Genomic DNA, 13,150 nt, shown 5'->3' on the forward strand with positions numbered 1-13,150 from the left:
TGGAAAAGATTAATTGGGTAATTATTAAGAAATACAAGTGACAGCCAAATTTATTGCAAATTAGAGAGGAGTGTAAGGTGTTCAGTATCTCTGTGCTTCAGATCAAATGTTTTTACCTTCTGCTTGTGTATGACACTTTCCCCCAGACTCTCCAATAATAATTCTGCAGGCTGTGAATTAAACACTGCTGCTTTATCACTGAAGACTTGAATCAGCATCTGTGATATGCAGCATCCTGAAACAGACCCTCTCGTGCTTCATTAAATATTTTTTCTTCTTTACTTCAGGGGCCCAATGGAATCTGTTTTCACAGGAGTGTGCCAAAAATTATTAGTTTCTGAAGCACTAAAATTTAATACACATTGGCATGCTTTTTATTGATATTTATCACATTAATTAAATTACTTTAGAAATATGAATCTGTGGCAAAATATGTGCATTTGATGTTAAGATTTAGAAGATAATTAAAATTTATATTTCTTTTATTTATGGAATTGATATAGTAAATTTCCTTCTTTTTAATTTTTTTTTTTTGGAGAGCCATGTCTAAATTTCTTTTGCTAGTCTTGTTTGTGTTAATCATATTGAGATTTTATTTATATTGGGTCATAATACAAAGTGTGTAAGCTTTACTATTGCTGTAACTTACTAAATAGGCAATTTCAAGAAATCTGAACCAACATATTTTTAAAACTAAAATTAAATCTGCTCAATTTAGCATCAGAAGAACCTAATATCTTTTGACAAGAGCCTTGTTTTCAATTTTCTCTTTTATGAACACTAACACTTTACAAAAACACAGAAGATCCATCTCTTTCTAGCTTGGCATTTTTATCATCAGCACCTACTATTATTTTTTTGGTCATACTACTTGCTTGTTTCTGCATTCAGAGGTCTTTTGTCCTTTTTCTTTTCCTCTTGATTAAATTAGATAATAAGAATTGCTTCAGATTACTGAAGGACTCTATGCATGGAAATCTAGATAGAAGGAAGAAGAATATGAAAATGCAGTTTTTGAATTTGGTTAAAGCGCTCAAATATCTACAAACTCCTGATCACTCCTGATCATTTAAATATTAAGCATTAAAAGAAAAAAAATAATCCTAAAGCTGATCATAATCATTTAAACATTTAATTTCTGAAGAAGATTCTGTGCAGAGGTCCATTTATTAAAGTTTCTCTTGCTTTAATTATAGTCACAGCATCTGGCAGGCCTTAGGTTGGGCTTTTTTTTTTTTTTTATCCATTTGCAAGATTCAAATTTTAGTCTTTTGTGACTGCAAATAAACTTTTTATTTGCTTTATTTAGTGTCCAAAGCCATGGCAATAAGTATTCTTAAAGTTTAATTTAAGAAAGATATGGATTTTTTATGGCATCTTCTGATTCTGTTTGTGAATACTTTTAAGAAACTTTTTTTTTTCTTGATCTTTTTGGAAAGAGGAAATGGACCTTATTTATTTTGATGTTTTAGATGGGCTTAAGTGTGAGAATTTTTTTTTTTTTCCTATTGAAAATATTGCATATTTTGTGATTCTCATTTGCTGGATGCTGCAGTGTTTGGTGTGTTGCTTTTAAATTACCTACTTGGTCTTAGCAGAGTGAGTGAAATTATCTCGATAACTGGGATTTGACCCTGAAGGTACTTCTGGCTAGCACATGCTGATATTTGATGTTGAAGATGCATTAGAAATTATCTAACCAGAAAGGGCATGCAGGAGACCTGACCATATGACACCAGTCTGTTGAGGTGCACTGGTGTTTTGGCAGGAATCAAATAATTAAGTAAGAAAGCAAGTTGGAAGCTACAGGCTGGGACTGTTGATTACTCAGGAAGAAAACCTGAGTCCTCACCCTGAGTTTCTCTCCCATTTAAGCCTTTTCTACAATAAATTGATTGGATAAGAAGCAAATAACCTAGTAATTGTGGGATGGTTCCTCTTTTATGAGTAGCAGAGGCATATAGGAATATAAGATAATTTCAGGGTTGCTCTTGTTTCTTGGTTTTTGCAAACTGAAAATTCCCAAATGGTAGCCTATCTTCAGTCAAAATTTAAAATTGCATTATATGTAAGTGTGCTGTCGGCTGGTTAGGACATCACTCCGAACACTGTGTATAATGGATTTTGTTTTCTGCTTTATAGGCAAATGCTTTAATGAGTTTGCTTAAAAAAACCACAAACCAATAATCACATAATCACAAGCAGTATATTGTCTTGAAGTTGTCTTTCCATGTAAGCTGCACATTTAACTTTTACTAATTGTCTTCTGACATCTTTGAAGTTTAAGCCCTTTTCTGTTTCATCTTTGGATGCTGAGAGATCCAGGCACGAGGATCTTATAATGCAGTATAAGAAGTATAATCTTTACCTGCTTGGATGTCTTTAGTTCCTGGAAAACATTTCTGTTTTCCAGGAATTTTGAAGTGATTTCTGGTAAGTGTTAAACTGGTCTCTGTGAATTTCTTCAGAAAAATTAGATATGTGGCTTTTCTAAGGTCTTGCTTGAAGGATTGTGGTAAAATTTGACATTCTTTCCTGACTCTTTTTAAACTTACTAAGGCAAAACTGAAAAAAAAGAAACTTCAAATCCATGAAACATAAGACCCCAAACCAAAACAAAAAATCCTCACGTTTCTCCAGCTTTTGCATATGGACATATTAGTAGCATATACTACAACCTTGTAGGAGTTAAGTTCCAAATGCATTTACTTTTTTAATGTTAACTTATTTCTTATAAGTGAGTCACTTTTATTTTAAAAACAAGTGAAAACCTGGATACAATTTCCTTCATTGTCTGTGTGTGGTTTGGCTTCTCAAGTGAGATTACAGACATAATCTAACATTTAAGAAGACAAATAGCATGCAGCATAGTGGAAAATAAAAATCCTGGCCTGGATGCAATATTATTAGCGTTTTTCTATGGTCCTTTTGATGAGGTTAGAGAACTGGTTGTATCAGTGTTCTGATACATTTTATGACTCTTTCTATAATGAAATTAAATGGTTTATGATTTGTCTATCTTTAGACCTATAAGTAAGGAAGTTAGAAGATGGTAACTGCCCAATAAGTAGCCTATTAACAGACGTAAAACTTTCATGAGGACCAGTGTAAGACGGTTTCTGTAAAATTTAGGCATTTAAGTTTGCATATTATCTTCTTTAAAGAAGTTTTGGAGAAAGAAGTTTTCTTCATGAATATTGAGAGGCTTTTTATCTGGATATTGACTAGGAAAAAAAGGGAAAAAACAAACATGTGCTTAAAGGCAGTTCAAAACATTCTGTTACTCAAAGTAGGGAAAAGCATGTTTTAGCAAAATCTCCTGAGGCCATTTTTGTAGTCAGACTTAATTTATTACTTTGTTTCCTTTTGTTACTGTGAATCATGAGAGACTAATTATTATGTGAGTGTGATAATTACATTGATATTATCAAGTGTATTCTGTAATACATTTCTTAGCATGTCAGAGAAAGCTAATCTACATCCCCTAAAGTGGGAAGAAATCTTATGGATAGTATATTCTAACATTGTAGATGAATGTGTTCAGGTATTATTATTTTATCTGTCGTCCTTACTTGTGCTCTATTGATATTCTGACTGAAAGGAGCATTATTCGTAGAGATGCTATCAAAAGCAGTGTTTTATAAGTATACTGCATATTTCAGCCTATGTAATAGGCTTTCAGTAATATTTTAAGCTGTATTTCATTTATTAATTTTCAAAGCATTTTTGTGCTGATGAAAGGAAACGTTCTAATGTGTGTTATTTGTCACATCTGACTTGAAGATGCTAGAATCCATCCAGTTACATTTAAAATAACTTTGAGGATACTTATAATTTGTTTGCAGCTAGCTTTTAAACCTTTTTCATCAGTTTTATAAAGTAAGGAAAATTTTGTTCAAATGAGATCCACAGTTACTATTTCCTCATAATGTTCCTCATTATTTTCCTACATTTAAGAAAGACCAACCAAACTCTTTCTCTTTTGATATTTGATTTTAACATTAACAATACAAACCTAACACTGGCTGATTATTTAGCCTGTTCCTTTATTGTGCAATCAGGAAACATACAGTTTTATTTGTCTTAAATCAGTGGATAATTCAAATCATTTTTAGGATTTGAAAATACCTAAATTCTGGCAGTTTCATGCAACTACACTAAAATGCCAATCGAAGTATAACTTAGATGCTGAAGCTAATGATTCTATGCATTTTATACTGCAAAAATTGCAGGATCCTGTGGTTATGGCTTCATACAGTGATTCCAGGAATGCCTTCAAGAGAAATTATATCTCATTTCAACACATGCTGTGTTTTCCAACAATTGTGCCTCTATTGCAATGTTAAGATGTTTTGGGATGAAATATTTGTTTATAAGAAAATAATCTTGTCCAATATTGTGCAGGAAATCAGTAGCAATGAAAGCAAAACCTTAAATTCCAGATTCTGCTTCCTTCCTCCAAACCATATGTGCACTCAGAATGGATAAAGGTTTCTGCTGAAGCGTGCTATCTTTTTCCACATTGCTGTATCCGCATAAAACCGGCTTCAAAGTCAAATAACAAGCATTTTCTTTGTCAAGTAATCCTTTTCAACTTTTTCCTGTTGTGAGATTCAGGAAGCTTTCAATATAATTTTGAAAAGAAGTAATAAAAACGTGGTATTGTCCAGATTCACACAACTGTATTTGAAATCTATAATTCCATAAACTACATTACTTTATGAAAAACCTTGTAAAGAAGAAAATTTTTCATTCATTTTTAACATCTTGTTTGAGAGTGATTCAATTTCTTAAATCCTGTTCGAGACAGAAATAACTGGCTAAGATGTAATTTTGTTCTGTATTTGTAGGAAGCACAAAGTCTAAGCTGTCAACCTTTAAGGAGTTCTTTGAGCCACCTCTGTAGCTTTCAAATCCATAACAGGACGTGAAAGAGGATTATCAGTACAGTGCACAGCACACTTGATTAGGACTAAAATGCCTTCAGCAGCAGCCTCTATCTGTCCCTGTAGCTCAGCACCTACTGTGCCTCCTCCTCTCAGGGCTGTGCATGCCACGTCAGTGTTATCAGGCTTTTGGGATGAGCCTCTTCAGTGCCTTCTGGCTATAACTCTACTGGAGAAGTGTAGTCCATTCACACTTCCAAAAAGCCATCATTCCCATCTCTGTAAATGTCTGTAGTGTAATACATCCTCTGAACTCTCAATAATGTGCTTTTGACTTATTATCTTCTCCATGTGGTACCTCCTTGCACAGTCATTGACTCCAATTACCAAATGGCCAATTTTGAAATTGGAACATGTCAGATAAAAGCATATATTTTAATAGTATAATACCTGACAGAATTACTTCCATTCTGTCTTGAAACACTTTTTAGAAAAGTTGTTTATCACGGATGCCAGCCACTCCTTTCTCCCAAATTTTGCAGCTAATTGAACAAAGTCCGTCTGAGAGTTCATGTTTTCTGAGCATGAAATATCAATCAAAAAAAGAGATTGCAATTTCTCACATCAGGATTACATCTGGGCAACATAATTATCTTAGATTCAAAATATTGACCTGAGGTGAGGAAAAAATAAAAAAAAAAAAATCATTCCTAGAGAAGTTCATATAAATTTAGTAGTAAAATTTAAATGTATTTGTATGTTTTCAAAATAAAATGGTGGGAAGAAATGTTCCTGGGCTCTAAAATAAATTTTTCTCCAGGCTCTTAGTCCTGTTTTTAATGTTATTTAAGAAAGAGGTTTTCATTGCTATATTTAAAGAGTTACTGTATCATTAAAAAATAGTGTTCATGTCACATGTGACTGATGCTAGTTTTTATAACGCATTAAAAAAGACCTTTATAACTGTCAGTAAATTTGTGCAGATTGGTGCATGCTGATAATATGGCTAAAATGTTAAAAAATGTATAGCTATTAAAAGCTAGTATGTGTATGTGCAAGACTTCTGTCCAGTTGGTTTGATATTAGAAAAAAAGAAACTTAATTTTATATCGTCAAACAAGGAAATCCCAGTTAAAATTAAAATTAAGATTAATGTTACTGTTTCCATAACCTTGTTAATGTGAAAAATGTTATGTGTGAATGATTTTTGAATTTTTCTATCCATGTTTCACATTTGAAAACCATGGAAGTTTTAATTCTGGGTATATAGTTCATACATTTGCAATATCATTAGAACCGGTTATTTTTGGCTAAGTAATTTCAAGTAGTGTGTAAGCTTCATAATGACTGATTTGATAGACTATGAGCTGAGGTAATGTGACCTTCTGTTATATGTTTAAGGGTTTAATTTTTCAGAGGGCACAGACTGCAAAATATCCTGTAGCCGTAATTAGATGGCATTAATTTCTCATGAAACAAACATGGTGACTGTGACTGTACCAGAAACAAAGGAGAAATTATTCGATTTAGTATTAGCCAGATTTGCTATTAGCTTGTTGGAAGTCCTACTTGGATACTTTTGAATCTTGCTTGAATGAGGATTTTTTCAAGTAGGTAACAGTAGCTCAGGTTTCATAGTATGCTGCTATTTCAAAAGTTCTCTACATGTAAGAGAAGGAGAGATTTCCTAATAATTCTTTCTGGAACGTCTTGTTATCTAGTGATTCATGCAGTTAGGCAGTTTTGTTCTTTCTGCTGGGTTTTGTCAGGTGTTACATGGAGGTGATAATACAAAACACACAAGATAGTGATCTTCATTGGGGACCCTGTTGTGGAATGGAAATGGAATCATTCAGAAGGTTAACCTATTATTTTTGAAATTAGTTCCTTGAGAGTAGGAAAATTTTTTGCGGGGGATAATTTTTGCCTAGATGACTAGCAAGCTTTTTTTTTTTTTTCCCTCTGGATGTTGTGTTTAAGAACATTATTTGAAAACTGGGGAAAACAGGATGACTTGTAAGCAATAAATATCAATTCTGCTACAGTTTTTTGATAGAAAATGCAGTTTTTCATCTGAACAATTTCATGACAATTTTTTTTGGACTTGTATAATTATGAACTATTTTAGATTTTCTTTTTCCTTGGAAAACAGTAAGGACATCTACATTATATCCTTTTTGGTAAAACATTACTATCCTTTTTTTCCCAATGATCTGTATTTCTGAAGAAACAGTTATTCCATCAGTATTACATTGATAATTGATTTTTTCCTATTTGTTATGCTAAAAGAACTTGGTCATATAAAGGTTTTTTTAATAGAGTCAATTGATGAAAAAACCTAATGGATTTCAGGTACATTGAAAGTAATTATTTCATATCAATATTAATAGGAAATTTGAATTATCCCAGATGTCACTCCAAAGATGAAGTATTTAAAGAATATGTAATTGCTCTGGCTTATCTGGCTTGGATTGACATGTCTGAAATATTCCTCTGTTGATCACCCCAAAAAATCTAGTGAGCTTTATCTAAGTGGTTACGGTGACAGTAAAAACTGGAAGTGCTCAGCTATACAGCTATCAGCTACTGTACACAGCCTATAAAACTTCATGGGCTACAGATTGAGCTGTGGATACGTGATCCCATATTCCCTGGTGTCACTATTACAGGGCAGAGACAAACTGCCTTATCATTAACTCTGTAAATGAAGAAGCCGTGTATGAGACCACTGAAGCAAGTTAAGAATAACATACACAATTTTTTTACTGCTTTTAAGTTTTCTCTTTCTGTTTTTGAGGTAGTAGTGGAATTTCAGGCCGTTCCTCCAGGATGTGCTGCTGGTTGCATCTGAGAACTAATGTATCTGCCTACCATGGGTTTATAAACTCTGTTTAAAAACCCCCAAATCCTAACACCATCATTTTTCAAGCTGTTAGACAGAGATAGGCATTGGTTTGGTTGCTTGTCTCCATACGAATGGCAAGATTTATGACTCTTCTGTTATCTAAAGGCTTGCAATGCATTCCTCAATTTGATTATTAATAAGGCTATCCTGAATACAAAGTAAAGCAGCAGTAAAGAAAAACCTGCTTGAGAGGGAACAACATGACACAGTATGCTATGACAGCTTCTGGATACCACTATCCCTTCATAATTGAATATATCTGAACTGGAAAGCCAATTCTTTTATTTTCCTTTCCATTTCATGAAAAAAATGCAATGTAATTAATGGCTTGTCCTCCAGTATTCAGTCAGTGGAATTGCATAACATAGTCTTTAAGAATACTCAAAGTATTTTTATTTTTTTAGTATTACTTACCCACTCAGTAACAAACAGGAACACAGTAGTAAATTTAAAGTTACTGACTAAGTTTCTATTTCTTATGCAGCAGTGGAAAAGCACCATTTAAAAAATTTTATTCTTGTCAAAGCTTGAACCCATTTATGTGTCTTTGCTGAGCATCCTGGAAACATCTAATGCATAGACTTGCAAGCAAACTTACAAGGTTTCTCCATCTGGAAAATGAGGATCTGTTTTTTTAATATATTCTGATATTCAGAATTCAGAAATGTGTCTGTCTGAGCTCCTGGTCTTAGCAGTTGTGTTCAATTTAAACTAAATAAATGTTCAATTAAACAGCGGTGTTTCCCCATGTGTTGTACCAGCTTGGCCAAAGCTGTATTCACTGCTGAGAAACCTGGCATTTTCAGTCACTTTGCATATTAGTCGGACACGGAGCACTTTTGAGAGCCAGTTGATTTGAGTCTCTTATTGTAAAGATTATGATGAACATACACCTGCCAGCATCCAAAATATTTTACTATATATTTTACTAAACTGAGATGAAAGCAACCTAGTGGATTTTTGACAACCTACAGCTTAGAAAATAGCTAGGAGTGTTCAAACATATGGTCTACTTTATATTCCTCTAGGGTTCTTATTTTTAATTTCAGTGTCTACCTGGTGCAAAATGTGGAAATATTCAGGAGCAGAAAATAAGTTTTCCTCCCTCCTAGCAAAATATAAGAATAAGTCAGTGAGTGAGGGAAGAAATCACTGAATGGTGTATGTAGGCACACATCATGGCCACTCTCAGGAGATGTCATCTTCATAAAATTGTCTTACTGTATGATGGACTGTCACTAACATTAGGAGTCACCTAGATAAGCAAGGTCAAAATAAAATTTCTCTCTCTCTCTTTCTTTTTTTTTTTTTATTTTTCCCATGCTGGGAGTAGTGCTGAATCTTTGTCAGAGAATTCCGTCTCAAGGATTTAGAAATCATCATAATGGAAAATGCAAGAGTAAAAAAGGAAGGTTGTACTGAGCTTCAGACACATGGAAATTAGAGAAGAAATCTGCCAATGTAAAAACTTCAGGAGAACCAAGAAACTACAATGACTATTTCTTTTAATGAATCCATTTAACTTAAGATATAATTAGGATTTCCTAATTGTTGTGTGATACTGGTTTATTTAAATATAATTGAATAACCTCCCTCCAGATGCCTTAGGAAAGCCTACAAAATATATCTTAATTTTCATTTTGTTTATGGAAATGTCTTTTTATTGTCTCTGAATATCTATACTTATAATTTATTTAATTTTTATATTTCTGCAGCAATATAAAAGTATTTTCTCCAAATCAAAATACTGTCTCCCTATATGTCACCATTTGAATTGCACTGCTTGGGTTCTTTAAGTCTTAGCAGCACAAAAGCTTGTCCATTAGAATATTTCCCTGAACGGAGAACTCCATTAACTTCAAAAGCAGTAGGTTGCCTTTCATGTTCATATTCCATTATTGTGGGAATAAACATGGTCATTTTTTTGAGTTTTAAAGTGTACTAGGCTTATATATTTACTGAACACTAAGTTTCTTTGGCTTGAGCTCAGACAGTTTTGTTAATATTGGTTACTGATTGTATACATTATGTATACACTATATATATGTATATATACATATGTATGTATGTGTATGTGTATATAAATATATATTCTATGCTCAATCAGTTTGGATTTCCCTAGATATTGAATTTTTTCTTAAGAATCTGCCTTTCCCATCATTGCCTCTTTTCCAGTTTGAAATGACTAATGCTTAAATAATTTTTAGTCACATCTTAGTGGCAAGGGCTTGTGCTTTTAAAGTAATATTATATGAGCATCTGCTCCTATGGCTCTTGCCAGAAATTAAAAGGCTGATATGCAGGAAAAAAAGGTTAACATCTCAGTTTTGGAGTGAGAAATATGTTGCAAGAGGAAGATTTGCAAAACCAAACAGCCTTTTATATTTAATACTATCAGTATTAAATGTAAATACACATCTTTTTGCTTTACCAACAGTTTATCTGCTTGGTTACTCACAAGACTGTTTACAAACTGACAGCAGTTTTTCAAGTTCAGTTTGATCCAGTCACTGGATATTCAGATTCTGAGAGCTTCTTGATGAGAAAGTAGCAGTGTTGACTAGAATTTTTTTAGACAGTACAAGTCTGGGTAGCAACACTGCTTTGGAAATTAATAAATACAAGCAAGGAGAGAGTGAATGAGTAACATTTCTTTCAGAGGCACAATACCTGGCTTGTAATTAGTGATCCTGTGATGATGGCCATTGTCTGTCCATAAGAATTGACAGGTCTCTGTTAAAATGAGGGCTGAAGGGACCATAAAGATACAGATCATTTTTCGGAGGCATTCCATGTTTCCACAGTAAGGACACATTTTCAAATTACTTTTATTGTCATAGTATTCTTGCCTTTTCCAGATCCAAGAATAAATTCTATTATCCCAAAGTATGTATAACTTTACATTCTATGGACGATGATATCTCATTAATGAGAAAAGCTGATGCACAGCATTTTCTCACAAACATATTTGCTTCATTTAAGATAAAGGTTGGCTCAAAAGTGTTCTAGAAATTGTTTATTATTTGGGGTATGTCCTATTCTGATAGCAGGCCTTGTTTGGGGACGTTTTCTTTGCAGGATAGAGGTTATGCAGGGTGTAGTTTCTTGGATTCCTGTATTTACTGAGAATGAAGTTAACAGCTACATGCAGTTCAGGTCAAAAGAGCAAAATCTGAACTTTTTGCTCAACATATTTATCAGTTCAGGCAAACAGTCATTCTAAAATATCTCTCCATTTTAATTTCTGGAGACAATTTGGGGCATCCCAGTTCTATGCTCCTTTGTGTGTTGTGAACTCTCAGTGAGCTGTCAAGTTCACTGTTAATGTATTGTAAGTAGAAAGCAAGAATCCGTAAGTCTCCCTTCCACTGCCACACACACACAGGTCATGGAAGATGTGGAAGGGACAATGTATTAATTTCAAGTTTAACTATATAAAATAGTTACAATAGTAATATAGCGATGTAATAATTAAATATACTTCATCCCTCTCCTATTTTGCTTCTAAATTGTGTGGTTAATATATAATGCTGCACTTTTTAAATTTACAATACTAAAATGAATATTGGATAAAAAAAGGCAACAGATTTTCCTTAAGGTAAGTTCTAATTGTTGCTGGTTTATTTAGTGCTCGACTCACAGCTCATCAAAATAATGAGTTGCACTGTATCAGATGTATGGAATTAAATACTTTGGGCTGATGAATCTTTTCCAAAAGGTTTATTAAAGATGTTATTTTATCCCCTTTTTGCTTACTAGTGGTTTTTTGTTTTCTTTTTTTCTTTTTTCCTCTACCAGGAGGCATTTTTGAGTGTGTGGAATCTGGTCCAATGGGAGCAGAAGAATTAGCCTTCAGATTTGCTGTGAACACAATCAACAGAAACAGAACTCTTCTGCCAAACACCACATTAACATATGACACACAAAAGATAAATCTCTATGACAGTTTTGAAGCATCCAAAAAAGGTAACCTTTTGCATATTTAGTTTTTTTAATGAAGAATTAAGCCTCACTTAGTTTACTTACCTGAAAAACTCTATCTGATGAAACCATATGCAATGAGACTGACATTATTGTCACTGACATTAAAGAGCTGCTTTATTAAAGATTGTAATGATAACTGCTTGACAATTACATTGCCACCTTTGCTCCCACTAATCCTATCTAAAAGCTATTCCCTTAAATATTTAAAATCTGAAATAAATTTTGCTGAACATTGTGACTAGGGTGTTTCTTATACCAGCTCCTGTGGAGGGAGAAATCTCACTGTCTTCAAAATTTATCCAGCAAAATGCCAAGTTCCGCCAAATTCTACTGAAACTGGGATTCAATTTTAATCATTCAATCACTTCAAGTACATTTTCACAAATGCCTTTAGATAGTTAATCATAGACTTCAAAAGGGAAGTAGTAGTTTTAGTTTTGTGCATCTTATACCAGCATGGCATAAAAATAAGCATAAATATTGACTGTGCTTAGGACTATCACTATCAGATAGATGTGTCAGCCTGGGTTAAGCTCTTTACTCCTAACCATAAATGATATGTTTACAGAAGAATTAAGAGTAAAAATTAAGTTTGAACATTTTCCCTAAATTTTAAAATCTTTAATTCTCAAAAAAAAAAACAAACAAAAAAAAAAAAAAAAACCACATTTTCAGATTACTTTACATTTAAGTCAGGGACAACAGGCAACAAGTTTCTGCCTCATTGTTGTATCCTCGAAACCACAAACACCAAAAAGTTCAATAAGTATTTATGGAAGAAAGTACAAAGCCTCATGTCAAAACTCACTAAAACTCATTGAATTTAGCACTGTATTACATGCTCTTTAAAACCACTTTTTTATAAATTGAAGAACTAATTTTGTATGAATGCTGTATATAACAAGACAATAAGAAGGGTGAAAGAACTGGAGGTCAGCCTACATTTCTTATGGCAGGTTTCTAGCCTAAGTCTGCCAAGTGATCTGGGCCCAACATGTCTCTCCCAAGCATTAAAGACAAAAAGCTTTATACAATAAGGGAATTTTTGGTGTTATGGTTGGCTAAGAAGAGTGAAAACACTTGGCACAATATTAGAAATTATAAGGGAAATCTCCTGTGGCATGATTAATGTACATGAAGGACATCTTAAAAGTGGAATTTAATACCAATTAAATATTCAGGTTAGAACTGAGGGGAAATTTTTACTGCTTTTACTATAATAGATTAACAGAGAATCTTGCTAACCTGTTTACCTGTTTATCTGACAAAATATTCAGGTTAGAACGGAGGGGAAATTTTTACTGATTAACAGAGAATCTTGCTAACCTGTTTACCTGTTTATCTGACAAATAAATAATTCAAATATAGATTCTTG

The 13,150-nt window shown here is 33.2% G+C and overlaps 1 protein-coding gene across 1 annotated transcript in view; it reads left to right on the top strand.

The window, feature by feature from the left end:
* GRIK2 (glutamate ionotropic receptor kainate type subunit 2) overlaps positions 1 to 13,150 on the top strand; it is a 345,339-nt gene that overhangs the window by 100,673 nt on the left and 231,516 nt on the right. The window contains exon 2 of the mRNA XM_041478054.1: positions 11,590 to 11,757. Coding sequence (XP_041333988.1) covers positions 11,590 to 11,757 — 168 coding nt within the window. The remainder of the gene's footprint in view (positions 1 to 11,589; positions 11,758 to 13,150) is intronic.

Source organism: Pyrgilauda ruficollis, unplaced genomic scaffold (assembly GCF_017590135.1).
Source record: "Pyrgilauda ruficollis isolate IOZ18807 unplaced genomic scaffold, ASM1759013v1 scaffold43, whole genome shotgun sequence".
NCBI lineage: Eukaryota > Metazoa > Chordata > Aves > Passeriformes > Passeridae > Pyrgilauda > Pyrgilauda ruficollis.